Below are 22412 nucleotides of genomic sequence, written 5' to 3'. Positions count from 1 at the left end.
AAACAAAACAAAAAAAAAAACTTGGATTAAAATGTGTGTGACAGTGTGCAACTCCAGCAAGACCACCACAGCTGTTGGTCTGCAAACAGGTAGCTGTTTGACCTGGGGCACTCTAGGATAAAAAAAACAAAACAAAACACAAGTACAGTGAATTTACTTGTAGGGTTTTATTCATTTTTGAACCTACAATGGGCATAAAACTCAAAAAATGATCAAAGGCTATGACAAAAAAAAAAAAAAAAAGTTAAAGTAAAACAGGAATAGGATGTTGACTTTACAGCTACTTACATCAACTTTCCTATCAAAAGTGGAATAAGATGAACTGATAATTCACATTAAATGTTACATTACTTTATCCTCAACCTTTACACAATTAAAAAAAAAATGCTAAAATTGTAACAGATTTGTGATTTTTTTTGGCAAAATTCATGTCCCTCACATACCCTTCTTGAAGAAAAACACTTTCAATTTACTGACTTTAAATACATTATCATAGCATCTTCAAGTAACATGTTTTGTCTTGGAACAATTGTTAAATTAAGTTAAAATCAGATGTAGACAGGACTATGCAGAGCGATTCAGAGGATGCTTGCAACGCAAAGGATACAAATGATTGGTTCACATTTACACTGAAAAAGAGGTCCCTGATAGAGGATGTAAAACAAAATATTCACATTCTGCTTGCTTAAGTAAATATTGACATGGTTGCTTGCAGTATTTTCCCCTTTGCCTGCCCAGACATCCTCTTTCATGATGAACAATTCAACATAGTCCAGTTTAAAATATTCACCTAAACAGACAGCTTCCATGGTTGAGCCCCTCATACACACATGCACGCGCGCGCACACACACAGGCACACTTCAAAGTCAAGCTCACATTTCCTTGAAAGGCGCGTGGGTGTATTTAAGGATTTCATTTGATTCAACTTTTTTTCTATCAAAATATAGAATTCATTAATAATACATGGGAGAGCTAAAATACAGAGCGAGGGACCAAAGAAAACAATGATACAATGCATTTTTCTGTTTTTGCTTAATACAGTAGCTTTAGGACCACAGAGTTCAAAGTTCAGGCATTGTTGGGTTTTGCCTAAGAGGCAGAGAAACAAAGGTCAAAGGGTCTTCCAATTACTGGGACTAGACCTGGATGCTCAGTTGTGGGTATAGTTCAACCAGTCGTCTGATCTCAGATCAGATGTTTAGAGAACCCACAAAACCCTCCTGCCACTTCCATTATGGCCTCATCTCATTTTACCATGTCATTGATGTTTTTCTGCTCAGACTCTCAAATTCCTTGCCAAGTTTGGCCATCGAGCAAAATTCAGTTAAGCTAAAAAACAAGTATCCAATTAAAAAAATAAAATAAAATGAGTGTATCATAGTTAAAACCACAAACAGGGATTTAAAATTCAAAGTCTTCATCTGCCATGTCGATGGCCCAGGCAAATTTCTCACGCTGGGTTTTGTTGTAGATCTTTTCAACGGGAATGCCCCATTTCTTACACCTAGAAGAAGACAGATGGCAAAAGATATTACTGCACTTATGTTTTACTTGTGTGTTGTTTCCACTTTTGACAAAAATGCTATTCAGTTTGTAATTTTCACTCATCTGAAATGCTTTGAGTTTTTCCTTACTTTAGACAAAATACCATAATGATGTCAGTTTGACAAAACATATTGTAGATTTAGTCCAGTAAAAACTTAAATCTAACAGCCTGTTAAAATGGAATGGTATTCAGGTTAAAACATGCAATACGGACATGCAACTAATCTTTTCTTTTTATTATTTTTAAGATTAATTTCTAGCTTTAATACATCGGACAGCTTGAAGAGTGACAGGAAATAGGGGACAGAGAGCTGAGAATGACATCAGCTGAAACAAAAACCAATAACACTGATGGGAAACTTGTAGCCTCTCGTTTACTGGGCCTGCGCTCCACACACTACCTCATCAAATCGAAGAAAGTCTTTATGCAAATTTTTTAAATCAAGCACAGCAAAAACTTAGAAGCCATCAAGTGTCTGCTCGTCTGTTCCGACCAAGTTTTGGTATCAATGACTGCAAAAACTTGCAGAAAAAAAAAAAAAAAAAAAAAAAGTAGCTGTTGACTTTCCCTGAGCCAAAGTGTTTGAAGGCTTTACTCCAATTTGGCTGACAATAATAAAAAAAAAAAATAATAATAATTAAAAAAAAAAAAAGTGCTGCAATTCTACTTTTTACTTGACACTAAATTTGATTTAGTTTGAGTCGTCACTTAAGTTTTTCAGTATTTCCTTTTTAATTTTAGTCAAAAGTTCTGATGAAAACATTTTTTATGATCAAATCGACAGACTGACTCAACAAGAGGCTCAGCTGTTACAGCTAGCAACATTTGAGAAAAAAATAAATAAAAATAATAATAATAATAATAATAATAATAATAATAATACAGAGAGTTTAGAATATTATCATACCAAGCCACAGAGATGCGAGGATCCAGATAGTTGAGCTTGGAAGTGCCAAGGGCAATCTGCTTGTTCTCCTCACGATCGGTCGCCTGCACCTCCAGCTTCATCAGCTGCTCCTCTATCCTCTGCACTGCTTTCTTCTTTGTCTCCACAGTCCTAAAGAGGGGATGAGCACAAATTATTAAAGGCATGATTAACATGACTGACCAGGAAGAAGCTCTTCATATAGATGTAATCCTTTGATACTCACTTTTTGGATTTTTCATCTTTCCGTACTTTGGCATCAGCCTTGGCACTCTTCAATTCTCTCTTAGCATCAGAAAGCTGGTCCCTTTTGGCATCAATCTGTGTCAATGAATTGGGGGTAATTAAATAAATATTTTCCCCTCAGATAAATAGAGGTAGACATATGCCACTTTCAGTGTTTGCAATCTATACCCACAACACACTCCTGCACTGACATTAACATGATTGCCTGATATTTAACATGATCCTCAACATCATTTGCAAGATATTTTAACACTGAAAACAATTTTAAGAAAAATTCAGCACTGACAGCTATCAATGTAAATAAATGTATTATATTCCTCAGTTACATAAAATGCTAAATTCACTTAATGTTAATTGGATTAAGTGCAATGCACCTAAAACTGCATTTGCAGCACCGTTTGTCACGGTAATGAGAAAATGTTGAAAACCTTTGAACCAATTTCCTTTTGAGCAAATGTTGCACAACACATTACCAGAGCACAGGTATTCAGGGATATATTAAACCTAAAAGCATGGAAAATATTTTCTTGAAAATCTTCACTGTCAGGACAAGGTGGCATTTCAATAAAAATTGAAAGAAGAATGCCATCTCAGATTAAATTTAACAAAAAAAAAAAATAAAATCCTGTCAAAAGCATTCAAAATCTACATCATTACCTTAGCCTGAAGGTTCTGCATAGACTTCTCAAATGTCTTGGGTGGAGCTCTCTGATGGTTACACAGGATGGCAACAGCCCTGTTGGCCCTGTTGTAGGACAAGATCTTGGCTGGAATGTTCTCCTCCACTGGAGTCGAGAGGAAAATTGGTTCCTTTATTTGAAATGACTTCTACAAAAACCTGGCATATGGCCAAACCACATCATAGAACATTTCAAAACAAATGTTAAATCTCTTTTAACACTGACATCCTTGCTCACATGAACAGCTTCACTAACATTTAAATCCATTCATATTTACATGTTTGTGCAGTCAGAATACTGACAAGGTTTGCTGTAAAAGAAATAGTGTTAACCTAATTAACCAGGCTGAGATCCAGATTTTATAAATGTATGATCATCTTTGTTAAGTATTAAGTGTTGTCAGACTGTTGCAACTCTGGGTATTTGAATTTGAAAATACTTAGTCTGATACCCAAAGAAGCAATGCAACATAAAATAAAAAAAATATATATATATAATATAATATTGTTACTCCACTTTATATCTGATGTGCCACCTGATGCTAAATAGCCATGCCCATCCCAAAAAGTAAGAAAAACACAAGCTTTTATAAGAGTTTAAAGCCAGTGAGCATAAAGCTGGCAACACTGCATGCTGTGGAAGTCCCACAAATTAGTGAAAGGGAAGGAAGGCCAACAGAAACCAACTCAGTCATGTGACTGACCAATAGTATTGGTAAAAGACAATTTATCATTGAAAGATGTATACCATTTGTGAGCTCCTTCAACTGCTGCTGCAGGGTGATCGAGGCGTTGTAGGTACGGAAAACTTTGGCTGTTAGACCATCCATAAGCTCCTGCAGGTGCTTGTTCAGAATAGATGTCTAAAATGGGGGGGGGGGGGGGGGGGGGGATTGCACCATCATTGTATTATTTACTTTTGATGTTACAAGTGACCTCAGGTCACGTTGATATTGGGTTAGTTAATAAAGGGTATTTTTTTCTAAGCACATCCATGGGTTAGAGGGTTCAACATTTGCCTACATTTAGACGATCGAACAGGTCATCATCAGGCTCCTTGTTCTCCATAAACAACTGAAGATTCTTGAATACCTTGAAGAGATAGAGTGAGTGAGTGCACCAGTAATGTTTGCACAAAAAATAAATAAATAAATAAAAAATGCTGCTTTAGTTCTTACCCTTTTCTCCACAGGGACTTTGTTGTAATAGCGGATAGAGTCTTTACCCAAGAAGTCAAACTCCACCACATACTCTTGGCCATCATTCTCTGGGTAAAGCTTGATGTGTTCAACTCTTAGAGAGCAGCAGCCCACAGTGTCAGCAGTCTCTCCTTCCTCCTTCTCATTACCAGCTCTCAGAGCCAGCTAAAGTACATCAGGATAGCTGGATTAGAGCCGGCTTATGAAGACATTACCCTGACAGCAGCTTGTGTTTCAGCACCCACTAAACCCCTGCAGTCATTGCTAAAAAAAACAATTGTACTACATTAACCGTTCCAAGCTATATACAATGAACAGACAGGAAAGTGTCAATAGTAATCATGCACCTCACCTTGTCAATGAAGTAGAGTGCGACAGCCCTCTGTCTGATCCTCATCTCCTTAGACTTCCAGTCTTCACGGTACTGGTTTCTAATGCGGTCCACACACTTCTTCAGTCTTCGGGCTGTTTCATACTTTTGCCAGTCTTTCTCTCCCTAAAGATTAATAGTGGGTTAAACACATAATAAATTGGATTGAACCACAGTTGGCAAAAAAGTCATAGGAACTCAAATTAAATCATCTTCCTGCCCTGTGATATTAGTATATGTAGCCATTTATATTGGGCAATAGGAAACGAAAAGCTCACATTGCAGTGTGCCAATTTTTACAAACTGAGCAAAAACCTTTTGTAAATATATTGAACAATCACACTGTGTGCCACAGGAGACATGGCAGAGATGAAATTGCTACATGCCCTGGTTAAACCCTAAGGGAGTAATAGCACAAAACCCATTTTAAAACCAGCTCCAAAGCTTGCAGTTTCTACTTTGACCTGCCTTGATCCTGGAGCTGGGATTCAACATGATGTACTTGATAGAGCCTTGAATATTCTCCGTCCACGACACCAGCCAAGTCACTTTGTTGTCATGTCGGACCTCCTTCCATTTCCTGCCTGGAGGAGGCTCAGGGTGTTTGGAGTCCCTATGAAGCGCACACAAACAGTTCAAACAGTTCATGCTTGTGTGACACAGTTTCATTCATCAACACTGAAAATGCAACAATTCACTCACTTGCTGCAGTTGACAATGATGTCTTCAGGCCTAATGCGGCGTTTGAGCATGCCCATCTTAGGATGGTCACCACGGCCACGGAACAGGCCTGGGGGCTCAATGCGGAAGTTAGCAATACGTTCCCTGTGGTTGTCCATAATGCAGAAACCGTACTCTTGCAAGATGCGTTCGTTCTCCTCTTTTATTTTCTATACAAGACAAAAACAGCACATCAGACTACCATCTTGCTGATGGTAGATGAACTCAAATTTTCCTAAAATAAAAATTTCATTGTGAATTTAAAATCAAGGGGGGGGGGGGGGGGGGGGGGGGGAGTTCCTAGAGGCTACATACTTTTACATACTAGTTTGCATACTGCAAGACTCTACTTATTGGTTAATTCTTAGTTAAAAACAACTTCCAAGGGGCGCATCAATACAATATTCATGTAGCTGCTGACCTGTTTCTCCTCCTTCGTCATGGCTTTTCTGGCTTCAGACTGTGCCTTGAAGTATTCACTCATCTCAGTGAAGTTGCATTTCTTCAGGTCTGTGAGCTTTGCCTTTTCTTCTGTAGTCATTTCCTGCATCAGCAACATAAGTACAATCAAACAGGAATTTTCAAACAATTACCCTAAAATACCCAGATTTTCATAAAAAAGAAAGAAAGAAGGCACATTTCTAACCTTCCTCCAATCTTTAAAGAAGTTTTTGCGAAAAATGTCTTTTGTGGTGTATTCATGGTCCAGCATTTTGGCAAAAAATGTGGCCACCTCCTCTGCTTCTGGGCTGAGCTTCATGGCTTTACCTAAAATATGTAAAAACACTTATTACTGGCTGCAGACATTGACACCAGCCATCATATTAAATAGCTTAAAAGCTACGTAATTAGTAAGAACTTCCTAGAAGAAACAAATCTTACCATCGTAGTAAAATTTTACATGGTTAGGAAGAGGCTCATATGGTGGCGCAAACACGGGGCCTTTGTGCTCCAGGAACCTCCATTTGCTGCCGTCTGTGTATCTCTCTTCTTCCCACCTGGAATTAAGCAAGAAAACCCATCCAAATAGGAGTTGGAATGTGCCAAAGAACATTACTCTATCCACCACCAATAAGCATTGTCTAATATGTACATATTGTAAAGCTAGCTGACAACTCACCATTTCCACTTCTCCTCGGGCTCCTTTTTGGCTTTTTTCCCACCAGTGACTTCTCCTTTTTTGTTTTTTGTCTTTTTGCCCTTCATGTCCTAAAAAGGGAAGAGAAACCATCAGTTCTTTCACTCCCATGTTGGCATAAAAAAAATTCAATAACACAAAGGATTGCCACTCAAGCCTTCATAATTCTCAGAGCAAGATATGCTGGCAAAAACCGTCAACATTCCTCTCATTGTTTAGAGAATTTCTAAAATCAGGACTTAGCTTTCATGATGTTGTGGCCGTTGCTTACCTCATCTTGTTTTCTTTTCTTGGCCTTCTTGTCATTTTCAGTCTTTATTTTCTTGGGCTTGAACTCAGAGCTGGAAAATAACACCCTGTGTCACAAATCTGATAGATCACAAAATCTAAACTGATATCCTAACTTTATGTAGTAGACTTGGGGAGCATTTAAATGTTTTAATGACACAGGCCACTTACTCATTATCTTCATCTCTTTCTCTTTTTAGAGATTGTTTGGGAGAGTGGTAAAAGTCATCTTCAGGCTCAGACTTCACATGCTGAGGGCTGCAAAAGAAGAAGGTGTTCAAATTCAGAAATGCCTTCAATATGAAACTCCTCCTGGCATTCAAAATGCAAATATTTAACACATGTAGAGTCCACACATACCTGGCAAACCCATTCTCTTTTTTAACTTTATCAAGGTACTTCATCTGAAAGGTTTTAAAAAGTTGTTAGTGAAAACAAGTCAAGAGTCCAACATCCAGTTAAAAGCTAAATGACAATATAGTTGTTACCCAATACTAAACAATAACCAATAGCTTTATAATTTAGCATTTTTTCTACTTCTATGGATAAAAAGCACACCTAGTTTGTTGAAACGGGTACAAGTAAAGCATCTAAGTGATTAAACCATTATAGATACGTCTACCATCTGTGTACACCATTACACCTCAATCACACGCAACAACATTTGCAGTCAAATTTATCATTAATGCATTTTCTTAGTTTAGTAATGGCAGTGTTAAACCAAAATCTTAATCGTAGCACCTGAAAAATCAAATATACTGTCTATTGCCTCTGAATATACACATTCTTCATGAGTTCAATACAATGCCCATGCCCCAATGCAGGAAACAGTCAAATAAATAGAAATAAAAGGGTTTAATCAAATCAAGATTTAGCTAAAAATCATGATATCAGTATGACTTTGTGATCAATTTTTTTTAAAATATTCAGGGCTGAACTCTACAAATCACAACATTACATGCAGAACCATACATGCATTCTTCCATGAGTTATCTGCATGATAATTCACCTTCTCCTCCTTCCTCTTCTCCTTGTGCTTGTCCTTGTATTTGTCTGTGCTGCCATCTTTGTGCTTCATCTTTTCCCTCTCCTTGTCTCTGTGTTTTTTGTCAGAGGAATCTTTGTAATCGCTAGAGTTTAAAGGACACAAAACTATTAAGTCAAGAGATTCCACTTTCCATATCTACCATTGAAAAGACCACCATAATAGAGGCATGTTTTTGATGTTTTGAGCACATGCCACCAGAAAATAGTAAAATAATCAGAAATTTGAGAGCACACACCATACCTGTTGCCATGCTTTGATCTCTCCCGTTCTTTATCCTTCTTGTGGTCCTTATGTTTGTGTTCCTTCTCTTTGTACTTATCCTTATGTTTGTGAAAATCTGAGGGGATAACAGTGTTACCTTTTTCAAAAGCAAACAACGTATTGACTGGATCAACCCAACAATCAACTCAATGGCATGCTTGTTTTGTGCCGATACTTGTACCAAGTGCTCACTACCTAATAGACTATACACAAGTGGACGAAGACAAAGCGCAATGCCTTCAACCATGTGCTTATGTGTACCAGCCAAGACAGACACCCCTATCAACTAACAACCTAAGTTGTACTCAAAGTCCACCCACATGGTCTCTACTGGGTAGAAACAAATTTATTTTGAATGTCATGCAGCCAGCAAACTAAAAATTTCTCACATGGTAGCACAGCACCTCCTACTGCCTGTAAGGCCCTCATTGTTTATGAGACAATATGAAACTACTGACAGGTTGAAACATGCAAGTGAAAAAAGTAGGCTTTTGCTCTCTAGTTTGTGAGCCATAGCAGGGTAAAAACTAAATTTCAATAGCTGCCATCTTCCTGAACAAAGGTAAGACTTGACAACCATACCTTGCCAATAAATGGCTGACAAAATCATCTACTAACATTCTTTTAAAAACTGTCAAAGTAGCATGTATTTGGGATACACACTTGTTCCAGCTGGGAATTTTCAGAACCAAAAATGGATGGTAAGTCTGAACATAGATTGTTCTGCTAACTTTATGTTTAGTTGTCTACATTCACCTGTTATATTAAGATGACCCTTTATTTGTGCTGTCATCTGAAATCTAACCCACATCACTGTTAAACTATTTCAATGTGTAGGCCGTTGGCAATGCATCATATAACTGCACAGAACCCATCTTAAACCACAGGTAAACAGTCCGTGTACACATTTGCAGCTGAAGGATGAAGCACATCAATTTCAATATGTCTGCATCACTGACTAGCAAACATTCTACACAACAAAATGTATGGATTAAGCATAATTTGCTAATAAAAGCATTATATGTATTAAATCTTAAGAAAATGCATATTCGTTTTAAACCATTCCTGCTGACTTAAGTAAGGCCAGATTGGCTTGCTTATTTCAGTAAGTCAAGATGGTTTAGTTGAGTGCAGCATTTAAAGGATAAAAGATGGCCATGTTTAGCTGACTTGAAGGCAAAAGCAGTTTATTCTGTGCATATAAATGTGTGTTCTATGTTTTACAGATTTCTGGATTTTAAATAGACAAATAAACAGACCAAATGAAACTCAAAAGGTACTTTCGAAACTTCTTGTCAAGACTATATCAGTTACTTGTAACGAGATGATGAATTAAAGTTAATGACTAGATATATTGACCAATCAAATACAGCTCCTACTCATAAAACAATCCACTTTCTCCTAGCTTGGGGATGTTAAGTCTCTGCAGTGAAAATAAAATAATACCTTAGCAATGAAAAAGAGTTCAAGACCGCGTATTAAAACACTTCTCTGTCACCACATGGGATCTTAATGAAGCAATGTGTCTTCGCATTTCTCCTCCACACAGCCATCTGCACTTCACAGCCTGGGTTCAGCTTGCAGCACAGTCAGGCCGCTACACCGAAAAAGAAAATGGCGCAGAGACTAAGTCCTCAACCCCCAAACCCTCACTTTCAGGTGGGAAATGTTGTACTAAAAGCTAACCAACAACAGAGTCCAATGCGATTAACTGATAAAACACCTCAAGGTGTTTGCCAATAATGAGTCGAAACGAGTAAATAATTTGCGGAAAAGCTTTAACAAGACCTCCCTTTTGAACAATAGGCGCTTGTGAGTGAGACAGAGGACTTAGTCTCTGGACGCCATTTCTGTCCTCTACTCAGAACTAACGCAACGTTACATTTGCCCAGTGAACACAAGTCCGAATTAGAGGAAATTATCTTCTTGGCCCACCTTAATGAACTTACCATTGACCCGAGAGCCACAGTCAATCTGAAAAATCAAGAAAAACGATAGATGTTATATACCGTAGTGGCTAACTAGCCGGCTAACTAACTTTGAACTTGCTGGACGGCAAAGCGACAGTTTGCTAGCTATCCCGCTAGCCATATTAGCTTGCTACACTTGATGTTAATGTGGCTTAGCGGCTAATAGCGAAGCCGCTACGGCTAACGCTGACTATAGCTAACACCAAATTACATCTAGCGTTATTACATTTTGTCGCTGGGTTAGTGTCAAGTCACATAGACCCAGGTGTTAGCCGGAAGGCACATTTCCGCAACATTGGGAATAACATTGTGACAAAACTTGTCAAGACGCTGTTATCAACAAAATGCGCGCTAGCAGGCACTATTAACAGTTAGCTAAGTTATCCTGTCAAACCAAACATTTTAAAACGGTGGCAAGAAACTGTCCCAGTTAACCCCCGGTGATGACATAACGATATGGTTCCAGCATTACCTGGTCCTCGTTGTGGGAATGGTCCCCACTCATTTCCTACGTGCTGTGTGATTTAAAAAATTATTTAAAAAAAGACAAGACAAACGTGGGGAGGAACCACACACCGGCGAGAAGATGCGGGGAGAATGAAGAAAAGACTCGATTGTGTAAGACCTAAGTTCCGATTGTGCGCTACTGCGCAAGCGCGTAAATTTAAATGGTAGAGCGCAGCGTAGCTCCTCCTTTTGACAAAACGTGTTGCTGTCCGGGCCCGAGATGGACACACCGGGTGGTGAGGGGGGACACACGGAACGGGAGCACATGGTGCTACAGGATCGATGTTCCAAGATCGGTGGCCTACTTATTTATCCGTTTGCTGTTTGTAATCATTTGATTTGATAAGTGAATGAGCAGCTGTGCGCATATTTGTAGTCACAATAATAACAACAACACTAACCATCCTTTTCTCTCTTTTAGGTTTGAAGAAAACGTTTAGTTACATGCTCATTTCATCCATATGCAATTGTAAATATGGATATCTTCATATACGTCTTGGTTTACCTGATAGCACTATAGTTACAGGCATGTAAGGTTAAGGTTGAGTGAGAATACAGCCCGGACTACCTTCAAAGCCTCAGCATGGTGTTGTGCCTTAGTCACCAAGCAGTTCTCTTCAGATAAAGGGTTAGGGTTAGCATGGTGTTGTGCCTTAGTCACCAAGCAGTTCTCTTCAGATAAATTCATCTTTGTACGTTATTTACTTTTATGGGGATTCGAAACTTGTTGACAGTTGAGCACTGTAAATCTAATATGTATACACAGAAACAGATCGAAAACGCCTCAATGTTTAAATAGCCTATATTACTTACTTACTTTTATAACAATTCTTTCGTCTTTGTTTCAAAACGCATTGCAAACGTAAAGTCAATAATATCTGAATATTTGTCCATTGATATGTACATTTATAATAATGTGCACAGCAAATCCCGTTCCATCCACAAGAGGTCGCTGCAGTTCATTACAGTACCTACTAGGATAATGCTTTATCCTGTCAGACCCTCAAACAGGAAAGCGCTCTATTCTGTTAAAATTTACAATATTTAATTCAGACTGTATCTATAGATGCAGGTCAGTGATCAAATGAAAATTTACTGTTCCATGGTGCTACAGACTACAATAGTGTGTGAGCTGATCAATAGCAAAACTTACATTGTTTGAAAATGTATATAAAGTATAAAACGACAAATAATTTAATTGCTAAATAGATTTTTAATGATCTATTTTACTTGTATTATCATGATCTACTAGTTTGATAAACCAGCAGTGTTATTTGTTATCTGGCAGATAACATCCAATACTTGTTTATCTCAGTCTGTTATCACACTAACGTAATATCCATGGCAATAACTGCATACGCTTGAAGATCAACAAGTGATCTCTTCCTGTTAAGTATGAAAGAAAATCTTTGAACAGAGTAAAATTGGGTTTTCCTGCCTTTTAACCTGGGAATGTTTTTTGTTTGCTTGTTTGGAGGTTTTTGTATGTTTACAGATCTGGTAATAACATCTACACAGTTTGACGTATGAAAAATACCAATGTAACTGTTGTAAACGTTCAAAGAGGTAGTCCATCAATAAAGCACATCGATTCTATAGTCAAATTGGTAGTGTGAGTCACAATCCAGTGTTATATAACATCATATAAACATACCACAAAGGGCTTGATGAACTTACATTTTTATTCATAAAATAAAACATAAAGCAAATGATAATGTAATGAAAATCAACATGTTACAATTTCCTTAAAAAAAAACAAAAACATTTTTAAACGACTTAAGTATAAATAATAAATGTTACCAAAGCTAGACATTCAAGAGAAAGGCAAGGATGACGAGTACAGTGCAAAGTGTTATATTCTCACTGTTCATTTTGTATCTTCTTCATATAAACCTCAGCTTTGACTAAGATCAAAGTCAGATTTCCAAACTGGAATACTGTATTTCACAAAACCATTGTTTCTTTCCATGATGAGTTTTTTTAGGTGCTGGTAATTGGATGTAATAACCAGCACAACATCCTGCTGATTGAGCAGAAATGCAAGGTTATTAAAAAGGCACTATTATGAGAACACTGCGTCAAGTGTTTAAGGCTCCAGGTGGTTTGGCTGCGAAAGTGGCTCAGCTGGGTGTTGGTATAAAAACATGTAGGAGTCACATAGCAGCCTGCGTACTAGTTCAGGAGCCTGAGACAGGTTGGCTCGACTCATCTCTTCCTCTGACTGAGACAGAAAGACACCCAGCTCTGGACAAGCTCGGATCTCAGGAATGTTGTAGCCACTTTGATCGTCACCTGTAAGAAAGAGTGGACTTATGATGAGATAAAGCCCAGTCACAGACGTCAACCCGTATCCTTATCTAATGCTGTCAAGGCAACATTATCGGAAAATAGAGCAGTCAAGTGTAACCACTTCATAGTAAAAACCAAAACATGTCTGCGCTTGCACGAACATCAGAATGAAAGAAGAGACAATAAGAAATTGAAGTGAATTAAACCATCTGAAATCTATCTCACCACATCTGTCTGCCATGCAGTCAAAGAAGAGCCAGGAGTGTGGATCAAGGCCATATTTGACAAAGGACACATAGTGGCTGGTTTGAATACAAAGCACAGCAAACAGCTGCATTGTGTGTCTGGGCAGTGGAGTGTCAGAGGTTACATCTGCTGGAACTTCAAGAGCTTTGGGTGAGTGACCCTGTCGTGTGTGGTGACTATGCACCTGTAAAAATAAATAAATAAAAACAATTATAATAAATAAGAAAGACAGTTTCACCACGATTTGGATCAGTAGGACACTAAAATGTGAATCCAGTTTACCTGTGAGTTACAGGTAATGCAGTACTGCTTGATTCTTCCTGGCTGCAGTTTAGGATCTGGTAGACACTGAAGACACTCGTACTCTGCCAAATCCCCACAGATAAAGCATTCTCTCAGAGCTGTTGGAAACAGCAGGTGATTTGTAAGCATCTTAGACCTCTTCAAAAACAAACACTCTATTGAATACAATTCTCCATTCACACTCTGTATGATTTCTATCTCTGCAGATTAAACGTGTTCCTCACAGTTGTGTACAAGGTCTGTGATGTCCAGCTCAGTGGAGGGAATGATATGAGAAAACATCTTGTACTTGTTTCCGAACCTTGGCATCTGAACCATTAGACAGGATGGTGTCTGAGGGACAAAAGGGAATCCAAAATTGGGGTTATATTATTGTACAGACAAAATGTTATAAACATATTCAATCTTCTTAGCCTAATAAGAGGAGCACTCACTTCTTCAAACTTGATGTCACCTGACAGGCAGGATGTGTCCATTAGCTGTTGGACTGTGGGCACCTGTCCCATCTGCTCTTTTTCGAGAAAGATCTGGAAGGTGTAGGCACCCTGAGATGTTTCTTGCCTGGATCTACAAAAAAAGTGAAGCAAATACTATTAGAGGAACTCAATATCACACAACAAAATAGGACAATTTATTTCATGCTGGGCGCTCCAGGGTCATACCTGAGTTTGAGCAGTGGCTCTATGCAAAGCCCCTTCTGAAAGAGGACTGTGATGAATTCTTCTGGGTCTGCAGTGGAACAAAACAGTAAAAATGTAAAAGTTTGTTGTTGTTTTTTTTATGCAATAAAACAATACAGCACTGCAAAAATATATTTAGATATGTGATGATGCAATGCATTTGCAAAGATCTTGCATCACAATAAACTGGCATCATTTTATAAGATACAGGTGCATACCCTTTTCCTCTGTTTGAAAGGTGTCACATCCAAGCTGTTTGCGTAAATTCATTACACTCTCAGCGGGCACAAATCCTTGTCTGCGATAAATACATTCGTTATCGGTAAGCAAACACAGTGGAAGAACTGCATAGACCAAAACAATTAGGACACACCCTGTTATGCATGTTATTATTAAGCATATGCACATGAATGCAGAGGACACAAATCATGACAAGTACGTTTTTAATCAGCTGACATTATTAGAAATGTCAGTGTTCGTTTTTTTGCAAAGTAACTGATTGTATAAATATAGATAAGAAATAAACTGTTGTAAGGACAGTGGCAATACCTCCGTAAACGGGTGACTATTTTTCTCAGGGTGCAGGCTATGGGTTGTTCTGTGTCAGCAGGTCTCTTGCAGATATTATCCAGAGTCACAGACGAGCTGAACAAACTTAAAAAACAAAGAAACAAAAAAAAAAAAAAATTGTTTCGTCACTTCAATGCTTATCTGAATACAGTTCACCACACTCACTTGGTTGTATAATAAAAATACTTCAGGTAATGCAAGGAGAAATGTGTTTACAACAGCATGCTGAGCATTAACAAACTGGTTTTACCTGAAGAGCGTGGCATCCAGATAGCATGAGTTGATGTGACCCTGAATCCCCTTCATTTTTCCTACTAACAAAGACAAGGCCTGCGACTCAGAGATGGGTGGTGCATCCTGGTCGTCTGAGTCCTCAAATGAAGGAACTGAAAATAGCAAGCGAAACATACACAAACAGGTGTATGTTAAATGCCATACAATTTCTCATCATGCTTTGGTCTCCCTGAATTCTTGTACAATTCTAAAAATGTCATTTTTACAAGGAATATACAACACTGGTAAAAATGTTAAATTGGAAACATTTCACATATAGCCCCCAGACTGTTATAAGACAATATTATTAAATGTGCATCATGTACAGTTGAGTTAATTGTATACGCACATCCCTCCAAACTATAAGAAATGTCTAACCTGGAGGTGCATCAGTGGAAGTTGGAGTCTCGCCTCTTGTAGAGGAGAAGACAAACCTGCTATCAGGGCTGCACTTTGTGACAGGGACAAACAAAGCCCTGTTCCCTTTGCACGTGAAGTATCTCTGGCTTCCATACTTCCCATCAGAGCAGCCATTCACCACGTAGTCCTAAAACATTAAAAGCCATTAAACATTAAATAAATACATTTAAAAAAAAATAAATCAATCTGATATACGAAGTCTTAAAAGCTGGGAAAACTTGCTGCCCATTCATTTAGTGCCTCACCAATTCAATCCCAGCCCATTCATCTGTCTTTCCTGCTGGGACACCCAACCACCGTACAACCCCGTACACTGTGATCCCCGCGTTGGACACCACCTCCACCATGGATCCCACCTCCAGGGGTACATGAGATTTGGACAGAGTTTGGCTCTGAACGACACTTTGCTCTTGGTTCTCTCTCACTTGATGTGCACGAGATCCTATAATGGGCATGGAGTTGATCCGTGTCACAGCTTTTCGGTTTAGACCTGGTTTGGTGAGGAGGTGGATGGTTAGAAAGTCATATGACATTTTTTTGGAATCATCACATGCTGCCTCATGAGGGTGAACTCTGACTAACCTGACACATGTCTGCATATGGAGGTATGTAGACAGAGAGTGAACAATGTGCCAAAAAAAAAAAAAAATCTTAGTCCATGTGATGACTGTACTGTTTTGCATTCCAGCGCAAAAGGACCTGTTTTTCTAGTTTTATTAGAGCCATTTCTCTTTAGTAGCCACAGGCCTTTGTTCTAAACATTCCATATGGAGGATTACCCTTGCTAATTGCAGGGTAACTAGAGGGAAGCATCGAGGTAAAAATACTTTTTGCCTCGTTATTTTTTTATGAAAAAATAACGATAAAAAAAAAATGATCATGGCCCAATTAACTAAGAAAGGGGCAGGTGAGCTGTGACTTTGACCACCTCACGTACCTCCACATTGGCCATCTCTCCAGTGCAACCCGAGGGGGACAGAGTAAGATGGGACCACCTGGACAATGTCTGCAGCACTGAACAGGGGATGCGGGGAAGGTTTCTTGGAAGACAAATTGTGATCACTATCCTACAATGAAGAACAAAACATAAAGGCTAGTCAAAACCAGATGCAGCCATGTCAGATTCCATGTATAGTTTGCACTAATGTCATAGAGTTGCACATAGCTCTCTAGTAATCTTTCGACTGATAGCTTTGCCCAGAGGCCCACAGATCACTGGAGATTATATGATCATATGACTAGTGTGCATGCCAAGTATCAGCTGCACAGTAAACGTTTAAACCTATGCTTCATTCAGGACATCCACACTTTAATTTTCACACACACGGAAGAAAAGAAAAATACACAACTTCACCCACCACGAATTCCACCTCAAAGCCGAGCATCTGCAGGTCGTCTTTGTCCTGGTTCTTCCCGATCTGCATCAGGTTCTTGACCATCCCGGGAAGGTGGCCCTTCTTATGCCGGACCACCACCAGGTCCCCCGGAGTCAGCTCACAGACGGCCGAGAACAGCTGGGGGTTGCACAGCAGCTCCAGGCGTTTGCTTGCGGAGGAGACGAAGAGCAGCAGCTGGGCCTGGTGCCGGCTCAGCGGGTAGGTGTCCTCCCTCCGGACCAGCCCTCCGCTCTTGGGGGCCCCGGCGTTGGAGCCGCTGCAGTACAGCAGTCCCATCAGCTCCCCGCGCTGCGTGTCCGCCTCCACACGGCCGATGCATCCCCGGCAGAAGCCCTTCCTCGACTTCCCGCGGATCACGATGAAGAACTTCTCCTTCCCCGGAGTTATGGGCTCCATGGAAAGCCCTCGGCTCCCCCGGAGCAGCTGCAAGGAGACGGGTTTCATGAAAACAGCTACACGGGCTGCAGCATTGGACGGCTCCAAGCTAAAGGTGGTTTGGTGCAAATCAACTATTCTATTGAAAGTAAGTTGGACGGTACTCACTGTGAAAAAAAAGTCGTGTAAGAGGAAGAATAATAGAAAACAAACCATATACTCGCCCCATATCATTATCCCCATTATCCTTCACGACGTTACAGTCCACCTCCTTCAGTAAACAAACTAATTGTTTTCTCATAACTCATGATGTTTAGTGAAAGCGTCGTCTTACTTACTGCTTTTTGTGGGTCGGACGCGTCCTCCGCCGTCCTCAGCAGAATCAATGCGCACACGGCAGCAGGTGAGCTCCCCGCTTTACTCTGATGGAGAAGGTGGGAACAACCTGCCTGGATTTAAATCGTGACCTGTCCGTGACCGACGACGCCCACCTGGCGGCCCCATGCACTCCCCGCCCTCCACAACGACATTTCCGCAACAGGTCCGCTTCAGTCAGCGGTGATTCGTCGGAGGGGTGTGCTGCTGGCCGGGACAGAACATTCAGAGCAGGAAACTCCAAGTGCAAATGTTTTAAAGTCAGTGTGTCTGTCGGTTTGCTGCACACACTCTCGCTGTGAGCTCTGGTGGTTCACTTATATCGACACAGAAAAGAAATTTCCATTCGTCTTAGCCTGCTGGTGTTATTTCCCAGTTTTCTGGGCTGCATATGTGGAGACACACTTTGAAATTCATTTGAAACTAATTTACCCAGTGCAGATTCATTTCTCAGAAACGAGTCTAAAGCCAACAAGTTTTCACTAGTGGGCTATTTTCACCTTTAAACTACATTATCACAATAGCCTGATGACAGTTCATCACTGGGACATTACAGTGAAACAGCCTCAAACAGATATTAAGTCAAAGTGTTTACAGTAATCAGTGTCTGAGTGATGTGTTTTTGTACACAGACATGTGTGATGTGTCCAGTCCTGTGACACAGCCAGTATGCATGCCTGACTGTATCTTGAGTGCACATCAGTTTACATAATAGCCCTCATTTTCTTCAGCGTGCACGTTGCTCATGTTTCCTCGGCTTCCATCAAACATCATGCCTGTGGCACTTTAAAGAAAGACTAAAGAAATCTGGAGCTCAATTGTGAGCTCATGTATCCACCCCCACCGCAATTTATAGATGACTAGACAGTTTTGTCTTGTTTTAATAGAAAGTTTGCTACTTGTTAGAGGACTGCCCTCTGCAGGCTGATGGACAAAATAATGCAGCATCAACCATAAACATTCAATGGAACACCAGCTTATTCAAACTGAGCAATTAAACTATGAAAACCCAGCAGATAATCTCGGGCACTGGTATGGGTTTAATGACATAATTGTTCCTCAGAATCCCCAGGACGGCAGAGCTGCACATCCACTCGTGGAGAGTCAGCTGATAAAGGAGAAATTGAAAAACAGGAAATTACTAATATGAGGAAGAATTAGTGCTGTGATAGCAAATATAATAAAGGTTAACTACCCCTGGCTCACATACATACAGTTAACAAGAAGTCTGTGTGGCAAATGGAGTCTTGTCGAGGAGAGGATGCCATTTTTCTTTTTGGAGTTGGAGAGAACACTGCTCAACACCTGAATCACAAATTGTATATGTCTTTACAATAATAATCCAAGCATTCAGCAGTGAATCAGATTCCAAACTCCTAATGACATAAACTGATCCAACCTCAGTGAATGCCATCCTGAGCCACTTAGTAGCCACATGTAGAGCTCACATTTATTCCAGGTTCACACCACTATTGTAGGCATGAGAGATGACAGCGCCCTCTCTCCTGACTTGGTTCAATTTCTCTGTAACACATACAACAGTCGGATTCAAGTCCATTTTTTGTGATCAACTGACTTTTTATCAGATGAGACTTTGACCAGTGAGGCACCTTGTTTCGGAGTTGCCTTCCAGTTTTATGTGTCCGGGACAAATGAAGGATCAGACTGTTGAGAATAACACCTGACTTGGGTTATGTGTTTGTTCCCAAATAGTCTGCTCAGAGAACTACAAGAAGACAAGAAGACAAGAGATAAGATAAAGGAATGGCAGTGTTCTCTGCAGCACATACCTCACATAACCTCCTGTTGTCGTTTATGTCAGACTGTAGGTAGAAACAGCATCACCTTGCCACTGACATCGTGAGGTCATCTGGTCCCATGACCACTACCTGTCCAGCCTGGAGGGAGTGTATGGTGGAGTAATACTTGGGTGGTGGTGTGTGGGAGTAATCTTCTCAGTCTTACTCTTACTAAGAGATTACAACATAAGACAAAGGCACACAAAATATTAAAAAAAAAAAAAAAACACACACACACACACACAAAGAAATCACAGGAAATGGCTACATTTGAAAACATAATAATAAATTGTGATTGTTGTATACAAAGTTTATTAAACAACAAAGGTTTATCCAAAAATGTGAGTTTCATCATTAAAGCACAATAGTTATTTTCCAAGAAAATCAATACCATATAATCTGGTTGTGGTGGATTTATGCTTTCCCTTGCTGATATGACAGTTCAGTGAATATTTGGGAATTTTAGGTTGTCAGTCTGATAAAACTCATATATCTCAAAACGTCTCAGTATGAGAACTCTTTCTATTAAAAGACAAATTAAAAATGGAAAAACTGCAGTGAAGTCATCTTTAAATGTTTAGTTAACTTGAGTGCTTAATTCATCACAGCACGTCAGAGAGGAGCTGAGCCACTGAAGAGTTAAGGTAACCTAAACTATTGGCCACCGCCAAAACTTCTTTCAGGGCCTACATAAACACATGACATACACGAATACACACCACACACACACAGAATGAAAGAGACATAAATACACACACATATGTTTTAAGTATTAGCGCTATAATTTCAATTAGGCCATAGTGTGTAAAAAAAATTGTGCTATTAAAACTAGGCACACTGGTACCTCAGCAATCCAAAGGTATGTTTGATTTTCTGTTATTCTGTTACTGCCTGCTCTGGCAGACGCCCTCTAACACACTGAGAGCTGATATCAGTGCTGCACCAACAGATAAATTATAAGCTCTAAAACTAAAAACTTCATATGTTTGTACCGTTGTATGAGACAAAAAAAAAAGAAAAAAAAATGCTGCCACACAACTGACCTTTGACTCTGTAATTGGTTTTACATCTCAGTGTCATTTACCTCATCTACTATGTTTTGTGAGATGCTCCCATCATAGAAGTTGGACAGACCAGCCTCCAGGACTCTTGCCATATGGGGCATCCTCAGAAATGAACCAGGACCCAGAGCTTGGCCACCTGGGAAGAACACGTCCCTAAAACGTTGTGGTAGCGGCTCATTCTTTGCCTTTGATATAGCCTCAGCTATAGAGGAAGGCAAATGAGTTGGATCTTGTTAAGTTGCGGTGAAGCAAAATGAGGGATGATTTGACTCACCAAGACTGAAAGACACATTGAAACCCTGTTTGGAGATGGCAGCAGCTCAGCTCACCACATCCTCCCATGATAGACTGCAGTGATTTTGTGGTAAGAACATTTGACATGTTTGATTTTGAAAACTAAACATGAGAAAATACACCAGTAAACAAAAATCAATTCATCCATAGTTATTTACCTCCAGTACAAGCAGTGAGCATGATGTAACCCTCTGAGCATTCCTGGTACGCCTACTTATAGACCTGCTTGAAAGTGGATAGGAGGTGTTTACACGTTGAGTAATAACAGCTTTAATGCTCCCTCCTCCTCACCTTTATACTCCATCAGGCTCTATAACATTATGTATCATCTCCTTATAAAGTGCTTTAGGTGCAGCTCCCTGAAAATTTAACATTTTGGTTACATTCTTACGGAGGTCATGAACCAGAATCACCCCACATCTATAGAAAGAGCATAGCATAAGCCATGGCTCAGATAACAATGCAAGATCAAAGCAAATGTCACCCCAATGGCAAAAATAATAGATAGTGTACAGGCATGAGGCTTTCTTGACTGGTGCCATCTTTGTCTGTGTTTTTGAAGCTGGACAGGTTTAGGCTGCTAGGGGCCATGTCTTTCAGAGGAAGCTCTTTTGGGAGAAGGCTGAGGACTGTGGCAGCAAGGTAAAGGCATCTAAATCTTCAGAATAGTTAAAATGTTGGGATTTTCCAGCCATGTCTGAATTCAGGTTTTCTGCACAGGCCCTCAGGACCCAGAGGCCCTGCATATGTTCTCCCTTGACATACAATCAGGAAATGTACACCTGCAGTGTTCCAAAGTGGCATCAGGGCAGATGTAAAGTGAAGAAAAGTCCAACAGCATCTTGAGTCCTGAGAACTAGGAGTGGTTTTCATTCACCTCACAGGTGAAGTCACTGTGTGAGCCATCGGTCCACTGAAACGAGTCAGAAAAACCTGTTGAAACATCCAATCTGTCTTAAATTACTACAGTGCAGAGTTAACACAAGCTGAGGGAAGCTCTTTTTACTGAACCTCATAAATGGCCCTTTACCTTCATAAAATTCAACACAGGAGGTGAAATTACCTCCCAACCAATGAGATCCCAACAGTTGTGTGATCAGTGATCTGAGTGATAAACAAAGTACAAGCTGCTGTCACACTTTTTATTTTGGTAGAAAAAGGTTTTAAACCAAGTACATAGAGTGAAGTACACACGTCAGTACACAAATCACATAAACTTGAAGATACATTTTTCAAAGGCTGTTTCTCATTCACAAACAAGTAAACATCTTCAATGCAAGCTCTTATACAGTACAGGTTATAATACAGCTGCCTATTAAATTGTTTAATTAATTAAAGTGTTATTGTTCTGGATTAAATACTGTGGCTTACTTACACACTACAAACAGGTGGAGTAATGCTTTTTTTTTTGGGGGGGGGTTTAAAATGG

At 39.7% G+C, this 22412-nt stretch overlaps 2 protein-coding genes across 4 annotated transcripts; both read right to left on the bottom strand.

The window, feature by feature from the left end:
- Positions 1–143: 143 nt before the first annotated feature.
- On the bottom strand, positions 144–11000 carry top1a (DNA topoisomerase Ia). Of its 2 annotated transcripts, none has more exons than XM_029503193.1 (21): positions 10864–11000; positions 10371–10395; positions 8401–8497; positions 8122–8242; positions 7473–7516; positions 7284–7370; positions 7096–7165; positions 6807–6895; positions 6569–6684; positions 6333–6454; positions 6108–6230; positions 5669–5856; positions 5435–5579; positions 4949–5092; positions 4576–4761; positions 4421–4489; positions 4146–4260; positions 3376–3503; positions 2699–2793; positions 2455–2604; positions 144–1505 (listed from the first exon to the last, which is right to left on the bottom strand). In XM_029503193.1, exons 1-21 carry the CDS (start codon positions 10894–10896, stop codon positions 1403–1405), a joined length of 2250 nt encoding a protein of 749 aa, XP_029359053.1. In that variant the 5' UTR covers positions 10897–11000; the 3' UTR covers positions 144–1402. The 2 variants fall into 2 exon arrangements, with proteins under 2 accessions (XP_029359053.1, XP_029359054.1); XM_029503194.1 differs by having other exon boundaries at positions 7473–7510.
- Positions 11001–12552: 1552 nt separating this feature from the next.
- cyld2 (cylindromatosis (turban tumor syndrome) 2) lies at positions 12553–17950 on the bottom strand. 2 transcript variants are annotated; one of them, XM_029502328.1, is made up of 15 exons: positions 17790–17950; positions 17038–17499; positions 16617–16746; positions 15925–16169; positions 15638–15806; positions 15237–15372; positions 14966–15070; positions 14635–14714; positions 14587–14602; positions 14399–14491; positions 14171–14303; positions 13961–14069; positions 13716–13834; positions 13413–13617; positions 12553–13190 (listed from the first exon to the last, which is right to left on the bottom strand). In XM_029502328.1, exons 2-15 carry the CDS (start codon positions 17470–17472, stop codon positions 12985–12987), a joined length of 2181 nt encoding a protein of 726 aa, XP_029358188.1. In that variant the 5' UTR covers positions 17473–17499; positions 17790–17950; the 3' UTR covers positions 12553–12984. The 2 variants fall into 2 exon arrangements, with proteins under 2 accessions (XP_029358188.1, XP_029358186.1); XM_029502326.1 differs by lacking the exon at positions 14587–14602 and having other exon boundaries at positions 14399–14465; positions 17038–17618; positions 17790–17884.
- Between the last annotated feature and the right edge of the window lie 4462 nt (positions 17951–22412).

Source organism: Echeneis naucrates, chromosome 5 (genome assembly GCF_900963305.1).
Source record: "Echeneis naucrates chromosome 5, fEcheNa1.1, whole genome shotgun sequence".
Classification (NCBI taxonomy): Eukaryota; Metazoa; Chordata; class Actinopteri; order Carangiformes; family Echeneidae; genus Echeneis; species Echeneis naucrates.
This window is presented reverse-complemented; position numbering and strand designations above follow the sequence as displayed.

What these genes read in the sequence shown, in the direction of transcription:
- top1a (XM_029503193.1), bottom strand. Translation starts at nt 10,896, where the DNA reads ATGAGTGGGGACCATTCCCACAACGAGGACCAG. An exon ending in TGCAGAACCTTCAGGCTAAG is followed by an intron (nt 2,794 to 3,375) that starts GTAATGATGTAG and finishes TCATTGACACAG; the next exon opens with ATTGATGCCAAAAGGGACCA. An exon ending in AAAGATGAAAAATCCAAAAA is followed by an intron (nt 2,605 to 2,698) that starts GTGAGTATCAAA and finishes TCCCCTCTTTAG; the next exon opens with GACTGTGGAGACAAAGAAGA.
- cyld2 (XM_029502326.1), bottom strand. An exon ending in GAGAGATGGCCAATGTGGAG is followed by an intron (nt 16,170 to 16,616) that starts GTACGTGAGGTG and finishes TCACCAAACCAG; the next exon opens with GTCTAAACCGAAAAGCTGTG. An exon ending in AATGGGCTGGGATTGAATTG is followed by an intron (nt 15,807 to 15,924) that starts GTGAGGCACTAA and finishes TTAATGTTTTAG; the next exon opens with GACTACGTGGTGAATGGCTG.